Consider the following 22,352-nt stretch of genomic DNA (forward strand, 5'->3'; position numbering starts at 1 on the left):
TTTTAAACCACAACTGGTTCTTGTTTTAGCTGGTATATTTTATAATTTTGAGTTCTACATAAGTCCTATGCCAAATATCCATGAACTACAGTTCTCAGGCCAAATTCAATTTACTGGAACAATGTACTAATCACTCTTCTAAGCTCTTACGGCCTATTTTTGTAAATAAAGTTTTATTGGAACATGTCCACACCCATTTGCTTATATATTATGCATGGCCACTTTAGCACTGCAGTGGCAGAGTTGAGTAGTTGTGACAGTTGCAACAGAAAGTATATGGCTTATAGCATGAAAAATATTTACTAGCTGACCCTTTACCGAAAAAGTTTGCCAGCCCCTGATCTATGCCAGTGAAAGCTGTATCTGAAACTGAGAGCACCTTCAATAATCAACCAGCATTTACTGAGCATCTTCTGTGCCGTCAGTCAGGTACAGTGGAACCATTGTATAATCTAGACAAGACTTGGATGAAACAGGAAACATATTATATGTAGCAGCATTATGTGTGACATAATAAAGACTTAAGTTGTACCAAACATACATTTAGAAAATAAGACGGCCTGGGCACAACGGCTCATGCCTGTAATCCCAACACTTTGGGAGGCCAAGGCGGGTGGATCACCTGAGGTCAGGAGTTTGAGACCAGCCTGACCAACATGGAGAAACCCCGTCTCTACTAAAAATACAAAAAATTAGCTGGGTGTGGTGGTGCATGTCTGTAATCCCAGCTACTCGGGAGGCTGAGGCAGGAGAATCACTTGAACCTGGGAGGCGGAGGTTGTGGTGAGCTGAGATCGCACCATTGCACTCCAGCCTGGGCAACAAGAGTGAAACTCCGTCTCAAAAATAAAAAAGAAAAGAATATGAGATAGACAGTGTACGAATTTGATGATTCAAACAGTATGTGAAAAGGGTGCTTGCACAAGAGAAAGATCACTGTGAATGGATGAGCAAAGACTCAGAAATAGAAGGCATGGGGCAGGGTGAAGAAATGGGGAAGAGGACAAATAAAAAATTGCAGGAATACGTAATTAGAAGTCACTTGATACCCTCATTTTATGTATTTCCCTCACTTTATATTCGTGCATACTTCTGTACAGTGATAATAACATCAGTAATAATAGCTTACATTTAAGTAGCTTTATGTGCCAATCACTCTTCTCACATATATTAACTTTTAAATGCTCACAACACTATGACATAGGTACCTCACACAGTGCCAGACGAGTGAATTAGTTCATGAAAGCTGCATTCCAAAAGTGTCTTGTTCACTAATTATAAGCACAACATTTAACTTTTCATATTACGAATATATTTAACTTTTCATATTATGAATCTTGCTTGTGTTTCAAGGTATAGACAGGGCAAAATTACTTAAATACAGCCAGCTAGGCTACTCAGATATTAAAAAGAAAATATATCAGAATGAAATAGCCCTGCATATGTGAATAATCTCACTTTATTCTGCAATCGGAAGTATAAGATATAGGAAAGATAATTAGGAAAAGGACAGGGAAGCTTTTGTAACATCATTAGTCATTTAGAAAAACCAAGTATGGGCACATTAAGCAATGTGCTTATAGGAGACTTGAAAAGTCATCTTGATCCAACCTCGCCATTGACCAGTGAGGAGACTGACCTGGAAAAGTGAATTGTCATGCTCAAGGACATACTGTTTTTTTAGGGGCAGATAATTAATAGATTCAATAGATACCTTCATCAGAAGCATGAAAGATTTTCTTTTTTTTTTTTTTTTTTTTTTTTGAGACGGGGTCTCGCTCTGTCACCCAGGCTGGAGTGCAGTGGCCGGATGTCAGCTCACTGCAAGCTCCGCCTCCTGGGTTCACGCCATTCTCCTGCCTCAGCCTCCCGAGTAGCTGGGACTACAGGCACCCGCCACCTCACCCGGCTAGTTTTTTGTATTTTTTTAGTAGAGACGGGGTTTCACCGGGTTCGCCAGGATGGTCTCGATCTCCTGACCTTGTGATCCGCCCGTCTCGGCCTCCCAAAGTGCTGGGATTACAGCCGTGAGCCACCGCGCCCGGCCGGCATGAAAGATTTTCAACCACATTTTAAAAGGATTTTATCCATAAGGTTTATAAAAGGGGTCTAGAAGCTTGGAGCTTATATTAAATTAACAATTTTTCAGAAATTCTTTATTTTTTTTTTTTCTTGAGATGGAGTCTTACTCTGTCCCCCAGGCTAGAGTGCAGTGGCATGATTGCAGCTCACCACAACCTCTGTCTTCTGGGTTCAAGCGATTCTCCTTCCTCAGCCTCCTGAGTAGCTGGGATTACAGGTGTGCAGCACCACGCCTAGCTAATTTTTGTATTTTTAGTGGAGATGGGGTTTCACCATGTTGGCCAGACTGGTCTCAAACTCCAGGTCTCAAGTGATCCACCCTCCTTGGCTTCCCAAAGTGCTGGGCTTACAGGTATGAGTCACCACACTCGGCCCAGCAATTCTAATTACTAAAAATTTTATTATGTTTTTAAGATAGAAGTTCCTAAAACTTTAACTATTCAGTCTTTCTGGCTTACTATCATTTTAAAAATCAAATCTAAAAATTGACACTATTGCTATCATTAACTGAAGTTTTAAAATGAAAAAATCTTACTCAAATACTTGGCCCTTGGGATCAGAAAGTCAATCTAAATAACCATTCCTATCTCCAGAATGTTTTTTTCTGCCCAAGCTATTCCAATTCTTGGAAATTGTCTTTACTTGGAATAAAACCCATACACATTGCATGATCCAACTCAATGGCTATGCTCATGCGGTGGTAGTAATGGTAGTGGTGGTGACTGGAAGGATACTTGGAATAACACCCATACACATTGCATGACCCAACTCAATGGCTATGCTCATGCGGTGGTAGTCATGGTAGTGGTGGTGACTGGGAGGAGGCTAGCATTAACTGGGCATTCCCATGTGGTGTGTACTGAAGCACATTACAGGATTCAGTCTTCACACAACCCCAGGAGGTATACGTATTACTGCTATTATTTATTATTACTGTCTTCATTTTACAGATGAGGAAACCAAAGGTCAAAATATCTTTAACCCAAGATCTCAGAGTTGGCACATAGTAAAAGGCAATTTAATTAGGACATCAGCTTCTAGTTTCTGCTAATAGCAGACTAAATTATTTAGATCAACTCTTCTGTTTAAATGTGCTAGCTAAGTTTTTTTTTTTTTTTTTTTAAACCATCTCAAATGCACCGAAGAGCTGAAAAGACAGTGGGCTACTCCCAGCACAATTTTTGAATGAAATCCTACCACAGAGAGGAAAGTAGAATGGGATCCCCATCACTGCTTATTCCTGAGGGCATTTGCCTGAATCACAGTTAGGCAAGAGGGTCAGCGGCCAAGCTTCAGAGCCCACCTAAGTCAGAAGGTCTCAGAGAAGATCTTCTCTGTTCCCTGCTAGAAGCCTAAATGGGTAACCTCAGTGTAAGGGTAAACTAGATCTAAAACTGCTCCTCTTCCCTCAGTCCCAGGAAACTGAAGAGGAGGCATCTGGAACTAAGCAGAGAAGCAGAAGAAACAGGAAAACTAGAACAAGTTGTGACCATAGCCTAGCCCTGGTATAGATTTGCACCCTGGGTATATGCATACATGTCCTAGGTTGGACAAGGCACTTCACACTGAGAAGTGGTTTGAGGTGGTCTCCACCTTAGGCCTCAGAGAACCTCTCCAAAGTTTTTCTTTCAAGAGGAGAAACTAGCAAGCAAAGAGAACCAGGCACACAAGACAGCAAAGCCACCTGAAGAAGATCAGCAGGAATAGCAGGCAGCAGAAACATTTGCATACAGACTTAAGATCACACATTTTTAAAGTGACATAGCAGATTTTTAAAGTTCTAAACAAAACTTCTAGATTAAACTTTAAAACTCACTGTATTTGACAACATATTGGACACAGCAGAAGAGAGAATTGGTGAACTGGAAGATAGATCTGAATTCAAGCAGTCTAACTTCAGAGTCCTATTTAACCAGTGTTCTGTCTGCCTACACAAGGATCTTGCCAATGTTAAAAAAAAAAAAAAGAAAAAAGAAAAAAATCCTTAACACTTGTGATACATATTTTGACTATACGCTAGCCTGAAGTTTTCATGCCTACTTTGTTAATTTTCTATGTAGCCTGAGTCTGAACAGAAATTCCTTTTTTGGAAGAGATAAGGGATACACCTTGATATCTTCCTGCTTTTGACAAATCTTGTTGTAAACAGACGGTTCTGGAATTAGTTAACTACATGTGAATTCTTGTCAAGGCTGAGTCACAGAGGGCATCTGGAGGGAGTATAGTGTGGGTGCCAGAAGGACTGCCCTTTAAGATCCTCTCTAAATTCTACTTATTAGATCATCACTACCTTTACTGGTCTTATTAAGAACAGGTCAGGGATTTTTTGTTTCATTTTGTTTGCTTGTCACTTAAACCTCACTGCAAAGATATTTTAGACAAGAGTCATGTTTTTCCTATTATTTAGCTTTTCACACTAATGACAGCTGTCATGTGAGAGAGTAACCTCAGTTTTAGCTTTTTAACTGCTAAATATCCATCACCGATATTCTGTCAACAACATGGTACCTGGTAGTTGGTTTTGTTTTGTTTTGTTTTTCAGGGGAGAGGACAGGGCAGGCCACCTTGGCTTCAAGTGTGAGAACAGCTTTGAATTGTGCAGCCTCGGGCCATCAAATCCTGGCTCCATAAATTCAGAATGTTTTGGTGCTCATCTTGTGTCTAAATCACTTCCAGGGACCTGGGCACATTTTCCAGTCCCTATCCACCTTAAGAGTTGTTTAGGATAGACACGTGGAGCTTGCTGTTGGCTTTTGCTGAACATTTTTGCTCAAACACTGCATCACAGCAGTAATCTTGTTTCATTAGCTTATTGAAAGATTTCCCCAACAAGAGGTCATCAGAATCTGACCCTTAAAAGCGTTCTCTTATTTGCCATCTAGTATCTGTGAGCATTATCACTTTTTCTATTTTTTCTTTTTAAATTTAATTTAATTTTTCTATGCTTTATTATCAGCTTACAGTTTGCATTTGTTTTGATAGTTCAGTGGGCAAATGTAATGAGTGTGTTTAACCTCCTTGTTGATCCTGCCCAAATATTTTGTATGTGGGTTCCACTTTTGTGTGTGTGTGTGTGTGTTTTCTGTATTCTGGATGAAATGCTTGGTACCTGTCAATCAGTAGAATGAAGAAATGGAGAGAGGAAGGAAAAAAGGTCAGGGCAACATTTAGTTATTTCTTTACTAATTCTAGAGGATTTTAGGATTTTCATGTTTGTTAGAAGTTCTTGACAGACATGAATAGCAATGTATGAGGAAGTTATATTAAAACTCTCTAAGGAACTTATTTGTTCATACAGTAAACATGTATTACATCCCTTCAGTCAGCATGCATTGACTGCATATCTGTTATGTGTCCGGCAAGGTACTAGGTATGTCTGCCTGGTACACTCTTTGCATCTTAGGAAAAACGAACTAGAAAACAGATGATTTTATAACACAGTGTGATAAATAATAAGATATGAACAGCATTTTAATGAAGTACAGAAGCAGGAATTTATAATTCTGCTGTAGGAGTAGAGAAAGGTTTCACCCTCAAACAGGATCTGTGTGAGACATGGTCATTAAGCAGAGAAGAGGAAAGCAGGGAGATCTGAAAGGTCATTGTCTCTCCAGGGAACATGGAAGTATTTAGTGACTGGAGCTAAGTGTACCAAAGAATCACCCAGAGAAATTATTTTTTTAAGTGAGGATCTCTAGCCCCATCCCCAGAGATTCTGATTCTGGAGGTTCATTTGTATTAATAGTAAGCACCTCAGGCAGTTCTGTGATGGCTGCTCCAAAGACTGCACATTGAGAAATACTGACCAACTCAAGGCTGTGCTTGGCTCTTCTGACTTCTAGTTGTGGGGTCATTTTGACTCACTGGAAAGACCTCTAATTTTGCAGTCAGACACAACTGGCTTTGAATCCTCGCTCCTGGACTGTGCATTTAATGCTAACCCATAGCTCTAGACTTGAACATGTCACTAACTAAGCCTCAGTTTTTACATTTGTAAATTGAGGGCAATAATACCTACTTTTGCAGAATCATTATGAAGTAGAAGACGCAAAGTACCTAGCCCAGTGTCTGACACTAGTAAGTGGTCATTAAATGATAACTATTACTATCCTTCTTGTATAGTGGATACAGCACTCATAATGGTTAGTAAAGTAAACTAAACTTCTCTGTGCCTCATTTACCTCATTTGTTAATTGGGGATGATAAAATAGTACCAATGTTACATGGATGTTTGTGAATCTGAAATGAGATATGCATGAAAAACACTAAAACAAGGCCTGGTGTATAGAAATTCTTTAATAAATGCACACATAATTTTGTTGTTGATGATAGTAATGATGGTGACAATAATGTTATTCCTGTAGCTGGCTAGCCAGTTCTGTATGAATACATCCTGATATCTATTTAATTGGATATTGGGGTGTAAGTTATGATCTCAGCCTTGCCATGATTAGCCTGTAACCTTTAGCAATCATTCCACCTTTGTGAAACCTCAGTTTCTCTCATTCATTTGTTCATGTGTTCATTCCAAAGCCTTCTATGAAGTACTGTACTGAATGCTAAATCCTAGAGGGATAGATAGCTCAGGAAGCATCCACTCAGTATGAAATTATTCCTTTTGAACTAGAGTGTTTATGTAGCCTTTTTTAGACCAGGTATTTGCTATACATCTTGCGTGGAGGACCCAGAGTCCCAAATGGACCTTTCAGACTGTTCCTTGGTTCATATACAAAGAAACTCTGATCAGTGGAATGAAATGTTGAACAGTAGATGAATCTGGGTAAAGGAAATAGGAATGTGCTTTGCTCTGATCTCGTTTTTTTCAAATTTCCTGTAAGTTTAAAGTTATTTCCAAATAAAAAATCAAAAGAAACCCTACTGTTCCAGACCCATGTATCAAAATGCAAATAAGTAATAATATCATATAATGTTGTATAATTTGTTACTCTACAATGAAGATCACTGGATTTGGAGGGAGAGGATCTGGATTCAAATCTCAGCTCATTCACTACTTAGGACCTTGCCTAAATTACCTCACTACTCTGAGCCTCCATTTTCTTCATCTGTGAAATGACTTCCAAAGTCTTCCTCACAGGGACTTGGAGAGGATTCAATAAGAATATATCTATATATAATTTCTATAGATTTTATACTATATGCATAAATACTTATATACACACATGTAAAATTGTTTTGTCATCTGTAAAATGCTATGCAGATGTTGGTGGCTCCTCACCTTAGCTGAGCTCATTTTGGTGTGTGTGTTTTCCTGAGTAGCATCCGTGAACTCACAAGCTCCCTTCTGATTCCTTGCAGCCTGAAAGGATTTCAGGGGAGCAGTATGGAATTCATTCCGATGTCTGGAGCTTAGGAATCTCTTTTATGGAGGTATGTTGTTTGCACATAGATGCTTCCTTGCATATCTGTACTAATATATTCAATCAGGAAAAGTGAAGATTTTGAAAGAATAAGCTAAAATAAACCTTCAGCATGTTATATAGATGTACACACAGAGTTTGACCATAAAGTCTTTGATTCCTTGTGTGGCTTGTGAACTGACTCTGGAGGTTATTTTAAAGCACTATTTATTACAGATCACCTGTGTAAGACCTGCCTGGCGTCTTTGTTAAAAATACAGATTCTACGACCCTATTCAAACCAATTAAATCCAAACCTCTAAGAATCTGCATGGTTAATCTGTTCCCTGGGTGATTTTTATACACACTAAATCTGGAGAACCTGTGTTCTAAAAGAGGGATTCCAGAAAAATTCAGTGTCCTGTTGGAATGCATATGTAACTTCCAAAGGTGATTAGTTTAAAAGGTACAGCCCTACTCATTTAGATATGTAAGTTATATATGTTAGTTTTAAAAGAAAAAAAAATCACCTCATTCCAGTATAGTCATATCAGATCTGTATGTGGGTTAAGGGGTGGTGTGATATGATGGACAGGGAGGGGGGAAGAGGATGTATGTATTTAGGACAATTGCAATATCTACTCTTTATAGCTGTATTTAGAATGGACTTTATGTTAGTGTTCCAGATGTAGCTCCATTAGAACTCTATGCTATGATTTTTTAATAAAATGACCATTGATCTACAAGAAAATGCATATAACTTAGAAGGACATGTGGATCAGTTTGAATTATGGTAGTATAGAACCTGTATACTGACCAGTGCTTCAAAAATTCTCATTTAAATTGATTCAAATAAAGAAGGACTCTTCTTTTCTTTTCTTTTCTTTTCTTTTCTTTTATTATACTTTATGTTCTAGGGTACATGTGCACAACGTGCAGGTTTGTTACATATGTATACATGTGCCATGTTGGTGTGCTGCACCCATTAACTCATCATTTACATTAGGTGTATCCCCTAATGCTATCCCTCTTCCCTCCCCCAACCCCACAACAGGCTGCGGTGTGTGATGTTCCCCATCCTGTGTCCAGGTGTTCTCATTGTTAAATTCCCACCTATGAATGAGAACATGCGGTGTTTCGTTTCCTGTTCTTGTGATAGTTTGCTGAGAATGATGGTTTCCAGCTGCATCAATGTCCCTACCAAGGACATGAACTCATCCTGTTTTATGGCCGCATAATATTCCATGGTGTATATGTGCCACATTTTCTTAATCCAGTCTATCATTGATGGACATTTGGGTTGGTTCCAAGTCTTTGCTATTGTGAATAGTGCCACAATAAACATACATGTGCATGTGTCTTTAAAGCAGCATCATTTATAATCCTTTGGGTATATCCCCAGTAATGGCATGGCTGGGTCAAATGATATTTCTAGTTCTAGATCCTTGAGGAATCACCACACTGTCTTCCACAATGGTTGAACTAGTTTACAGTCCCACCAACAGTGTAAAAGTGTTCCTATTTCTCCACATCCTCTCCAGCACCTGTTGTTTCCTGACTTTTTAATGATCACCATTCTAACTGGTGTGAGATGGTATCTCATTGTGCTTTTGATTTGCATTTCTCTGATGGCTAGTGATGATGAGCATTTTTTCATGTGTCTGTTGGCTGCATAAATGTCTTCTTTTGAGAAGTGTCTGTTCATATCCTTTGCCCACTTTTTGATGGGATTGTTTGGTTTTTTTTCTTGTAAATTTGTTTGAGTTCTTTGTAGGTTGTGGATATTAGCCCTTTGTCAGATGGGTAGATTGCAAAAATTTTCTCCCATTCTGTAGGTTGCCTGTTCACTCTGATGGTAGTTTCTTTTGCTGTGCAAAAGCTCTTTAGTTTAATCAGATCCCATTTGTCAATTTTGGCTTTTTGTCACCATTGATTGCTTTTGGTGTTTTAGACATGAAGTCCTTGCCCATACCTATGTCTTAAATGGTATTGCGTAGATTTTCTTCTAGGGGTTTTATGGTTTTAGGTCTAACATTTAGGTCTCTAATCCATCTTGAATTAATTTTTGTATAAGGTGTAAGGAAGGGATCCAGTTTCAGCTTTCTACTTATGGCTAGCCAGTTTTCCCAGCCCCATTTATTAAATAGGGAATCCTTTCCCCATTTCTTGTTTTTGTCAGGTTTGTCAAAGATCAGATGGTTGTACATGTGTGGTATTATTTCTGAGGGCTCTGTTCTGTTCCATTGGTCTATATCTCTGTTTTGGTACCAGTACCATGCTGTTTTGGTTACTGTAGCCTTGTCGTATAGTCTGAAGTCAGGTAGCGTTGATGCCTCCAGCTTTGTTCTTTTGGCTTAGGATTGTCTTGGCAATGCGGGGTCTTTTTTGGTTCCATATGAACTTTAAAGTAGTTTTTTTCCAATTCTGTGAAGAAGGTCATTGGTAGATTAATGGGGATGGCATTGAATCTATAAATTACTTTGGGCAGTACGGCCATTTTCATGATATTGATTCTTCCTATCCATGAGCATGGAATAGGCTTCCATTTGTTTGTGTCCTCTTTTATTTCATTGAGCAGTGGTTTGTAGTTCTCCTTGAAGAGGTCCTTCACATCCCTTGTAAGTTAGATTCCTAGGTATTTTATTCTCTTTGAAGCAATTGTGAATGGGAGTTCACTCATGATTTGGCTCTGTTTGTCTGTTATTGATGTATAAGAATGCTTGTGATTTTTGCACATTGATTTTGTATCCTGAGACTTTGCTGAAGTTGCTTATCAGCTTAAGGAGATTTTGGGCTGAGACGATGGGGTTTTCTAAATATACAATCATGTTATCTGCAAACAGGGACAATTTTACTTCCTCTTTTTCTAATTGAATACCCTTTATTTCTTTCTCTTACCTGATTGCCCTGGCCAGAACTTCCAACACTATGTTGAATAGGAGTGGTGAGAGAGGGCATCCCTGTCTTGTGCCAGTTTTCAAGAGAAATGCTTCCAGTTTTTGCCCATTCAGTATGATATTGGCTGTGGGTTTGTCATAAATAGCTCTTATTATTTTGAGATATGTTCCATCAATACCGAATTTATTGGGAGTTTTTAGCATGAAGGGCTGTTGAATTTTGTCAAAGGCCTTTTCTGCATCTGTTGAGATAATCATGATTTTTGTCTTTGATTCTGTTTATATGGTGGATTACGTTTATTGATTTGCGTATATTAAACCAGCCTTGCATCCCAAGGATGAAGCCCACTTGATCATGGTGGATAAGCTTTTTGATGTGCTGCTGGATTTGGTTTACCAGTATTTTATTGAGGATTTTTGCATCAATGTTCATCAAGGATATTGGTCTAAAATTCTCTTTTTTTGTTGTATCTCTGCCAGGCTTTGGTATCAGGATGATGTTGGCCTCATAAAATGAGTTAGGGAGGACTCCCTCTTTTTCTATTGATTGGAATAGTTTCAGAAGGAACAGTACCAGCTCCTTCTTGTACCTCTGGTAGAGTTGGCTGTGAATCCGTCTGGTCCTGGACTTTTCTTGGTTGGTAGGCTATTAATTATTGCCTCAATTTCAGTCCCTGTTATTGGTCTATTTGGGGATTCAACTTCTTCCTAGTTTAGTCTTGGGAGGGTGTATGTGTCCAGGAATTTATCCATTTCTTCTAGGTTTTTTAGTTTATTTGCGTAGAGGTGTTTATAGTATTCTCCGATGGTAGTTTGTATTTCTGTGGAGTCAGTGGTAATATCCCCTTTATCATTTTTTATTGCGTCTATTTGATTCTTCTCTCTTTTCTTTATTAGTCTTGCTAGCAGTCTATCAATTTTGTTGATCTTTTCAAAAACCAACTCCTGGATTCGTTGATTTTTTTGAAGGGTTTTTTGTATCTCTATCTCCTTCAGTTCTGCTCTGATCTTAGTTATTTTTTGCCGTCTGCTAGCTTTTGAATGTGTTTGCTCTTGCTTCTCTAGTTCTTTTAATTATGATGTTAAGGTGTCGATTTTAGATCTTTTCAGCTTTCTCTTGTGGGCATTTGGTGCTATAAATTTCCCTCTACGCACTGCTTTAAATGTGTCCCAGAGATTCTGATATGTTGTATCTTTGTTCTCATTGGTTTCAAAGAACATCTTTATTTCTGCCTTCATTTCGTTATGTACCCAGTAGTCATTCAGGAGCAGGTTGTTTAGTTTCCATGTAGTTGAGCGGTTTTGAGGGAGTTTCTTAATCCTGAGTCCTAGTTTGATTGCACTGTGGTCTGAGAGACAGTTTGTTATAATTTCTGTTACTTTACATTTGCTGAGGAGTGCTTTACTTCCAACGGTGTGGTCAGTTTTGGAATAAGTACAATGTAGTGCTGAGACGAATGTATATTCTGTTGATTTGGGGTGGAGTCTTTTTTTTCTTAGTAGAGATAGGGTCTTGCCATATTGTCCAGGCTGGTCTTGAACTCTTGGGCTCAAGTTCCTCCTGCCTTGACTTCCCAAAGTGCTGGGATTACAGGCGGGAACTGTGCCCAGCCAGGACTTTTTCTAATAGAAAAGTAGAAAGGACTCTTTAAATAATATCATAGATAGAGTTGCAATCATGATTTTATAACCTTTTTTTTATTTAGTCAAATACTTTTTCTGTGAGTTTTGTAATGCATGAATGCAATTGTATTTGTAAGGAAATAATCTTCAAACTCAATTCACCTGCACAGTAGAAAGAAAGCAAAAATAAAGTGTGGAACGTTTATTAAATCATATTCTTCTGCTTCTTCTTAAAAGGCAATCTAAGAGGAAATACAATATGTATGCATCCTCTGAGAATTTAGCGATAATGGTGGTCACATCTCAGAGCTGAGTCTCCCAAGAGAATCCTCAAAGGCTTATTCTATTATCCTGTTTTAGGGAAAACTAGTGTTTTTGATTTGTGGAACTCAGGATTGCTGTTTTACAATTTCCTTTTGCATATTTTAAATTGTTATTATTTATTTTATAAGTGACTGGATATAGTGTAAGACAGTTGAGAAGTGACATGGTGTAGAGATAAAAATCCTAGATTGGGAATGAAAGACCTGGGTTACAGTTCCAGATTTGCTAGTAGTTTTTTAGGTGACCCTGTGGAAGCCACTATTCTTCACTGGGCCTCAGTTTCTTTATTTGTAAAATATTGATCTCTAAGCCCCTTTCCAGACTAACATTCTATGACTGTGCTACTGCTTATTGTGTTGTTTTCTTTCCTTAGCTTTCACACACCAACTCTAGAGTTGTGTGACTGAGACAGTGATAAAATGGCATAAAATGCAGAGGCATGGCACTACTATAAGAGCACATAACTATTAGATTTAAGATTTAAAGCACATATAAATGTTCACCATTCATCCTTTCTACATTCATTTATGCATTCATGGGTTGAGCTCCTGCTGTGCCTGCTGTATTAGCAGTGGGGATAGAATAAGGAAAAGACACTGAAGTCTTGCCTGTCATGGAGTACCATTTGGGGAGGGCTGGGGCATGAGGGGAAGGACAGAAAACAAAGGGATAACTAAATGTGTAATTTGTCAGGTGAGAGTAAGTCCTATGGAGAAAAAGAAAGCAGACTAGTCCGGGCTCAGTGGCTCACGCCTGTAATCCCAACACTTTGGGAGGCTGAGGTGGGCAGATCACCTGAAGTCAGGAGTTTGAGACTAGCCTGACCAACATGGAGAAACTCTGTCTCTACTAAAAATACAAAAAATTAGCTGGGCATGGTGGTGCATGCCTGTAATCCCAGCTACTCGGGAGGCTGAGGCAGGAGAATCACTTGAACCCAAGAGGCGGAGGTTGCAGTGAGCCGAGATCACATCATTGTGCTCCAGCCTGGGCAACAAGAGTGAAACTCTGTCTCAAAAAAAAAAAAAAAAAAAAGGAAGAAAAGAAAGCAGACTAGTCCTCTCTGGTAAAGTACCACTTGAGCAGATACTTGAATGCTATGAGAGAAGGGAGCCACCTGATAGCAAGCTCAAAGGCACCAAGATAGAGTACACTCTCAGCATTTTTAAGGAAGGGAGAGACCAGTGTGACTTGAGTGGAGTTAGCAAGGGAAAAATAGGAAAAAATAAATTTAGAGAGGTAGCCAGGGGCCAGGGCAAATATATCCTTGTAGGCCATGCTAAGGACTTTATGTATTACTCTTAGAAGAAATGATCTGACTTAAATTTTCACAGTATCATTGAGTGCTCTGTGGAGCATGACTATAGAGAGGCAGGTGTGGAAACAGGGAGATCAGTTTAAGTAGGTAGGAAGACGGGTGCTCAATAAATATATTTATGTTGCATATTGAAATATGTGTCTGTCTGCCAGTATTTTGCTGGTTGCTGGGGTGCGAAGATTAATAAAAAGAGACTTTTTGTAGTGTAAGGAAGGAGATTGCCATTGATATATTTGGGTTTTGTTGATGATATTCATTTATCCTGGAGATAAACTATTGAATATTCTCTGGAAGACTGAAAAAAACAGACTCGTTGAATTTTCAGGATCGAAGAGGATTAGGTACAGAGAACTGTGTGAAAAAATGTCAGCATTGAGGGTGGGACACCTGAATGCCGGAAGGACTGTATTGGCTCATGTGGTAGAGAGCAGATAACCAGATGGTCGGGAGTGAGGGCCAGGAAGAGCTAGGCCTTTTGATGCTCCTTGTATTTTAAAATGGATGGTAAGGAGCCAGGTGTTACAGCAGGAGGAAGAGATGTTGTTAGAGGTTGCAAAGAGAAATCAGATTATGATCATCGGAGAGAGTTGTTGAGCACCTCTGTACATGATGCTTAACTAAATGCCTTCAGAAGGAACTATGGGATTGTAGCCCCTGACCTCTAGGGGCTTATTACCCCCATACAACATGGTACCAACACAAGTAATAGACCAGTAAGTCATTAGAGAATAGTGTAAGGCCCCTGGCATGTTTTTTTATACCTGATCTATTTGGGGTCCAAGGTAAAGAAAAACGTGATAGGGAAGAGAAGTAGGAGATTTTGAGTCCATACATGAGAAATTGTGGGGATTCAGTAGTGAAGATTACAAGAGAAACCCAAGGTTCTTGTTTTTTCTTTTTGAGACAGAGTCTTGCTCTGTCACCCAGGCTGGAATGCAGTGGCACAGTCTCGGCTCACTGCAACCTCCGCCTCCCAGGTTCAAGCGATTCTCCTGCCTCAGCCTCCCAAGTAGCTGGGACTACAAGCGCGTGCCACCGTGCCCGGATAATTTTTTGTATTTTTAGTTCGGACGGGGTTTCACCATGTTAGCCAGGATGGTCTCGATCTCCTGACCTTGTGATCCACCCGTCTCGGCCTCCCAAAGTGCTGGGATTACAGGCGTGAGCCACCATGTCCGGCCAGTTCTTGTTTTTCCTTAAGGGCCAATATGAGGAGAACATTACCTGAAGGGATTAGGAAGTTCGTGCAAAAGAAGTACTTGAAGGCCAAGATTCTTCTTTGTTTTTACCATAGTATACTAGGAATAGATGTAGTAAATCCAATTTAAAATCACTATAGACAGAAGTGTGAATCTCAATAGCATTTTGGAATCTGAGGAACAAACTGCATTCTGTAACATAGTCAACACTTTCCAAGAATTGCTCGTCTTCTGTTTTTTTAGAAACAAAATTATCTTTCTAGCAGAAACTTTCCTTTCTTCAATAATTCTTACTTAAGCACTTGCCCTGTGCCAGGCCCTGGAGAGTGGGGCACACAGAGCTGAGGAGAGCCCACCTCTGGTAGGAAAGAAAGATACCTAAAGCCCAGAATAGTGTGATGAGTCTTCAGTAGAAATGTTTATGAAGGACTCTGAGCCACAAGAGGAAGGGGCTGAGGTTTCACACAAAGGAGTTGACATGTAAGGGAGATTGGTCTTGAACAGAGTTTGCCACTAGGAGAAAGAGGGGAAAGATAGAGGATCCCTTCCCCATTTCCCAGCACACTCTAAGGTATGGATCCTTGTAAACACTTAAGGAGAGATCAAATGTCAAAGTATGCAAGGTCTCCCCTAGTGTAGTTTCACTACCTGTTTGTGTGCATGTCTTCTTCAAAGTGTTTTAAGTTAACCAGTTTATTCTCCTAGGGTACCTGTGGTAAAGAAAAAAAAAAATGATAAAAATATGGGAAACCAAGCAAAGGAATTTCCCTGAAATTACACAGGAATCAAATACAGGCCAGGCCTAGTGGCTCGTTCCTATAATCCCAGCACTTGGAGAGGCTGAGGCAGGAGGATTACTTGAGGTCAGGAGTTCAACACTAGTCTGGGCAACATAGCAAGACCCCATCTCTAAAAAAAACAATTTTTTTTTCATTTAACAGGGAATGGTGATGTGTGCCTGTAGTGCTTGCTGCGTGGCAGGCTGAGGCAGGAAGATTGCTAGAGCCTAGGAGTTTGAGGCCGCAGTGGGCTATGATTGTAGCCATACTCCAGCCTAGCCAACAGAGCAAGATGCTGTCTTTAAAAAAAAAAAGAATCAGAGACAAAAATGGGCATGAGAGTTTTCTGTCTCTTCTATGTCTCCCTAGCACCCTTTCCCCCAGTTCCATAAACCCTCATCTCTGAGGTTTGGTGATGCCAGAAGCAGAAAGTTCAATCTACGGCTGTCAGACTTGACGGCTGCCTCCTGCCTCCCACTTTTTTTTTCTAGAGACATGGTCTTGCTATGTTGCCCAGTGTTGCCTCGAATTCCTGGAGTCAAGTAATCCTCCTGCCTCAGCCTCTTGAGTAGCTAGGACTGCAGGTGCACCACTGCACCCGGCTGAATGCCTTCATTGTTTTAAACCCCTGAAATGACAGGGTTCCTCTTTGCCTGCCTTCTTCCTGCTGCCCATTGCCTTGTTAATATGCTGTCACAGCCCCCATGGGGAGTCATAACAAGGCCTCTTGCCACACTCTTTCATAAAAGATGATGCTACATGCCGCTAAAATGTGCCATTAAAAAAAAAAAAATCACAGACAGGTACATTTATGCCTTAAGCAAAGAAACTTTAATATCAGACTATCTTTTACCCAGGGACAGAATTGCTTCTCTCTCCTTTCAGTAGAGCATCCCTCTTTTGGGGGGATAAAGGTCATCTCTTCCAGGTTTTTGTCACCTGCATGTAATATTTGGAGTTGGCAGATGTAACAAAAAGATGAAAGTTATCCTTAGGAAGGGAAAAAAAGATTATTCACCTTGACTGATGTATGACAGTTTGACTTGATGGGAATAATTTGGGCCATTTCTCCATTGTTTGTTTTGTGGTGTTTAACTCAGATCTTTAAATGTGTTGTAGTTCCCCTCCTGTGGATTAGTTATGGAATCATTAAAGGTCATTGACATATGTGGGGTTTGTGTGGGTTCACACTGTATTGGGGAAGAGAACCCGTGTGGAACTGTAGTTCTTTTCCTTGAAACTTCATTAGCAAGAATCAATGTGAAAATGCAAAAAGAAAATGAAAAAGTAGTGAGACCCACTAACAAGGATGTAAAATTCCTGAACTAGGACAAACTAGGAGGGTAATCCTGCCCTGGAATATTTGTTTACCTCTTCTGGAAAGCTAATACTGATTCAGTTGCCTAGGAGAATTTTAGGATTATTAACCTTATAGTCTCTGTTGAAGACTTCAGGGCTAAACTTTAAAATGAAAATGAGTTTGGTATATAATAAGGGCTTTACCAAGTTTAATAATTTTATTAGGGGTGGCTAAAACATTTTAGGGCATAATTTCTGAATTTCACAGGCTGTTCAGTGCTTATCTCTTCTAAAGAATGGCTTAAGGAGAAAGTCCCACTCTCATTTTTTACTAAGTAATTATTCCATTTATATTCTTGTGTCATTTGCGTTCACAACATAAATCTGTAGTTGGGAAGTAAACAGTCATATCTGCAAAAGTGAATTTTAAGTGGGTCCTTCTTGAGTCAAAAAATAAGTCAACATACGTTCTCTGCTAGCCTTGCAATTTGCAGTATGTAGGATGATGCATCTACATTAAAAAGGCACCAAGGCAGTCCTGTAATATTCTTATTTTTACTGAGTATGCTGTACAAATATATGTTCTGGTTTGGGATTCTATGTGGTGGGTTATTATAAACTTTATTAAGGTTGAGATGAATAATCTGACAGACATTTCTATAGGAGTCAGACCTAAAGCCTGCCCCCCACCCTTTTTTAGAGGCAGAGTCTTGCTAGGTTGCCCAGGTTTGCCTTGAACTCCTGGGCTCTAGCAATCCTCCCTCCTCAGCCTCCTGAGAGTAGCTAGGACTACAGCTGCACCACCGCACCCATCTGAAAGCCCCATCTTTAGCCTATGCATAGCCTATGCATAACATATGCATTTTGCTCTTTTCACTTGGATCCTCATTCTTTCTGCCTGTTTGCCACCCTTCTAACCAGTCTCCTGAGTCTGAGGCATAGAACAGCCTGGCTCAATATGCTTGGTTAATTGGTGCGTCATCTAGTCCTCTGAGACCCCTCTTCATCATGACCAGTGTTTTATTGAAGTGGTTTGAATGATGTGCTAAATGATGAAAGCAAGGACCATGACTTAGAAAAATGTCTCAACATAGGTGAAGAACATAGAGAACAACACAAGGTCATTGTCATTGTCATCCAAGTAACATCATCTTCTGAAGATTTTTTTTTTTTTTTTTGAGATAGAGTCTCTTACTCTGTCGCCCAGGCTGGAGTGCAGTGGCGCAGTCTCAGCTCATTGCAACCTCCGCCTCCCAGGTTCAAGCGATTCTCCTGTCTCAACCTCCCGAGTAGCTGGGATCACAGGCATGCGCTAACACACCTGGCTGATTTTTGTATTTTCAGTAGAGACGGGGTTTCACCATGTTGGCCAGGCTGGTCTTGAACTCCTGGCCTCCGGTGATCCACCTGCCTTGGCCTCCCAAAGTGCTGGGATTACAGGCATGAGCCACAGAGGTTTTGGACAAAGTTCGCAAGGGAAAAAAGCCATTATCCCCTCTCTTTAAAAGGAATTACCCTTTGAAATGTTTACATTTGAATCGGAAAGACTGCTAATTTGGTTAAATACGGTGCAAGCTTTAGCTTACAGTTTCACCTTAAGCTCCACTAAAAATAGCCAGGGCTGAGAATACAAGCAAGCAGGCAATCTGATATACTGTAAACAGCCAAAGGCTCAGGAGTTGGTGGGGCCAGATATGTGGCGCCAGGAGTCAAGGTGGGACCAAGAGAGGAGAATTGCTTTAAAGTCAGTTTGACAATTATGATAAGACTAGTTAATCTTTTCATTTATTACAAACTAATATGAATTGCTCATGAAAACCCAATAGAAAACAATTGTTAATGTACTTCAGTAAACACTGTTGGTGGACACTCAATCTAACAAAACTGAGTGGGAGGGTTTTTTGGAGCAAATAAAATGAGTGATACCTGGCACCATAGAAGTCTGTGTCCCATTACTGCGTTCAGAGGCATTAAGTGAAAGTTTAGATTCTGAATGTTGAGACCTCCCACCCTGTTCCTAGGACACTCGTGATTACTTTACACTCAAAGATTACTTTTCACGCAGGAGATTAGCAGAGACTTTGTCTAGGGAAATCTGACTAGGAAGACTTAAAGATCCAGACATTGGGAGTTCCCCAAGGAAAGAGCCTAGCTAAATCATGCTCCCAGGAGAGCCCTTAGTCTACAAGCCCCATCCGTGAGCACAGAGTATCCAGTGAGATTTTCAGTGCCTTACTCTTACAGAGACATTTGAGAAAGGCCTTTAGGGTGAGAACAGAGGCCTACAACAGCTAAAAAGAAAAGCAACTTGGCCAAAAAACTGTGCAGCAGGTAAAAAGTTCAAATAAACTACCACTAGTATCCTCAGGGGACTAAAGAGAAACTAGTGCACTCAGAAGATAAGAATAGGCTGCTGTAGCAAAAGGAACTTTCAGAGAACAGCAAGAAATAGGAGAGAAATGAAAATTAAAGAACCAAGTCAAGAAGTTCATGAGAACTTCTCGTTAAAGAACCAAGTCAAGAAGTAACATGAAAAATAGAAGTTCTAGGAAGAAAAAACAGAGAAAACAAAGGGGAAGAAATCATCGAACAAAAAATTTAAATTTTAATGTTACAACATGGGAAAAATATATGTTGTACGAGATTGCCCTTCTCTTAGTATTCCTATAGAAAAAAAATCATTTTTTCCTCAAATGACATATGGCAGTGTTTTTTCTCAGAAAAAGTGAGTTTTTGTTAAGGATTAGTAATAGAAATTATCCCTAGGAAAATTTACTATAAAAAATACAAATAGTTGGATATAACTACCTTTTGTCTCGTTGGAATGTAAAAGCTTAACACATCTAATTTTTACATATACATGTTGTTTAATAGATGCCAGATAAGACTCATTAGATATCAAGAAAATGAATTGTGATCTTCTATATGTATAAGTAAACACATAAACCATGTAGAGCTGTGTAAATGTAAATAAAAGTATTTGAAAAGTGGCAGGGGCTGGGCGCGGTGGCTCACACCTGTAATCCCAGCACTTCGGGAGACTGAGGCGGTTTGATCACCTGAGGTCAGAAGTTCGAGACCAGCCTGGCCAACATGGCAAAACCCTGTCTTTACTAAAAATACAAAAATTAGCTGGGCATTGTGGCAGGCACCTGCAACCGGTTACTTGGGAGACTGAAGCAGGAAAATTGCTTGAACCCAGGAGGCAGAGGTTTCAGTGAGCCGAGATCGCACCCCTGCACTCCAGCCTGGGTGACAGAGCGAGACTCCATCTCAAAAAAAAGAAAAAGTGGCATGAATTACCTAGCCCAGTACCCTTGACAGAAACTTCTGGAGAAGTTTGATGGCGAGTTTGTCATTTTGTCATTTTCTTTCCAATACCATTTTTAGATTCAAGTGCTGTTATCCTAATTCTTGAACTATTAAAGGGCTTAGACTGTATTAACCAGAATTCAGTTCACATATTGGCACCAACACTTATAACCAGTGTGATCTTAGCCAGTTCAGTTTGTCACTCCAAATGTCAAATTTCTTATGTGTAAGTTGAAGGTAACATTGGAATTCATTCATTCCTTAAATATTTGCTGAACACCTTTTACATGTCAAACATGTTATTAAGTGCTGGGGATACACTGGCAAACAAAATAGGCATATTCCCTTTCCTTGTTGAGCCTACAATGTAATAAGGGAGGCAGAAGATAAACAATAATAAACACTTATACTTTCTGAAAGCAAGATTAGAATATATTCAATATTCTAGGTTTTTTCATGAACACTTTTATTTATCATTAACAACCACATAAAGTTACTTGAAGTAAGCTTTTTGAAATAGCGTCTTGTATGTATTGAGTACTTACCAAGTAATAAGAATTATGAAATATTATCTAGACTTGGCTCTTGCCTCTAAATATATAGAACTCATTTTCCCCCTCCCCTACCCAGCTGCCAAAAAAAAAAACAAAAAGCAAAAAAAACACCCAGACACACAGCTGTTTCTAGTGGGTGTGTGGTTGTGCCTTTGTTTGCTTTTCTAGCCCTTGGTGATTGTGAACTGGTCTGAGGGGTGACGGATGGCTCTGGATGCTCTGTAAGCAGCTGCTGTCAACTTTTCTATACCATAAAAACTTGCCATTTTGTGTTTCACTCAAATACTGATATTTTCTCCTCTTCTTTTTAAAATTAGTTTCAAGAATGTGAGTGAAATCTTACCACATGTTGAATATTCCTAACCTGAAAGTCCAAAATCTGAAATACCCCCAAATTAGAAATTTTTTGAGCACTAACATGACCCTGAAAGGTCACACTCATTGGAGCATTTAGGATTTCAGGTTTTTGGATTGGGGATGCTGGTAAGTATAATGCAAATATTTCAAAATCCAAAAAAGGCCAATATCTGAAATATTTCTGGTCCCAGGTAGTTCAGATAAAGCATACACTAAACGTGGAGTCTCCTGATCCAACTAGTGAAACATATTACCTATTGACCAAAGTTTCTGCTGAGAACCATCAAAAGGTGAAAGGATCTGAAGGGCCCAAAGACAAAGGAAATTTCCATGGAAGATTTTATAGGAAAGTGGGGAGGATGTGATTCTGGAATCCTTGTCCTGGGTCCTCCCCTCCCATTGAAGGATGCTGAGGAAAAGAACATGTAACAGTTTCTGTCACTCATTCCTCTGCTCTTACTCCTTTTTCTGTAATTCTGTCTTGATGTTTTTCCATTATCTTTTTTTGGGGGGAGAATCTAAAATTGTGTGTAACTTAGTGCAAAAGGAGTTGTTAAAATGACCTTTGGCAGATGATGGATTGACTAGTTCAGTCCTTTGCAAGGTTTGTGAAGGGATCCAGCTGTCTCAGATTACCATGCCTAAATGTGCATTTTCCAAGGTTGTCAGTGATTGTAGTGAATTTGAAACTGGCAGACAAAGTGAAGTGTTTCCCACTGAATAAGGCATTGTTGAGTTTGCTTTGTGTTCAGAGCTGTCGGGAACAACCATGAGATTGACAAAACAAGATGTAACAGGTGCTAGCAGTCCCAGCTAAGCATTTTGTTATTTTGTTGGATTTCAGACTGATTTTAAAGTTTTTCCAGTAGCACATGCTCATATCATGTATACACACAAATACACAGAATTTGAAATTTTAAGAAACACAAAGTCTTGATATGAAGAATAAATAGAAGTTAAAGCAGGCATTTCACAACCCATTTTCAGATGTTTGAAGGATTGTCAGTGGAGAAGCAGCAAGTTGATCTTTTATGACAAGAAGGCTGAATCTTCTGAAGCTAAAACAAAAGCCAAAAAAAGAAAAAAAGTCCCATGACTTTCTATTCAGTATAAAGAAGGATTTTCTAATGGATAGAACTCTACACTTTCCTCCTCAACAGTGAAATCATTTGCCTTTAGAGGTAAAAATGTCCCATCCCTGGGTACACTTAAGTAGGGACTGAATGGCTGTTTGTCTCAGATGTTTTTAAA

The 22,352-nt window shown here is 39.5% G+C and overlaps 1 protein-coding gene across 2 annotated transcripts in view; it reads left to right on the forward strand.

Annotated features, from left to right (window-relative positions):
- MAP2K5 (mitogen-activated protein kinase kinase 5) overlaps nt 1-22,352 on the forward strand; it is a 264,174-nt gene that overhangs the window by 148,675 nt on the left and 93,147 nt on the right. For both annotated transcript variants that reach the window (XM_025390594.1, XM_025390595.1), the window contains exon 16: nt 7,399-7,470. In XM_025390594.1, coding sequence (XP_025246379.1) covers nt 7,399-7,470 — 72 coding nt within the window. The remainder of the gene's footprint in view (nt 1-7,398; nt 7,471-22,352) is intronic.

Source organism: Theropithecus gelada, chromosome 7a, assembly GCF_003255815.1.
Source record: "Theropithecus gelada isolate Dixy chromosome 7a, Tgel_1.0, whole genome shotgun sequence".
In the NCBI taxonomy this organism is placed as follows: Eukaryota; Metazoa; Chordata; class Mammalia; order Primates; family Cercopithecidae; genus Theropithecus; species Theropithecus gelada.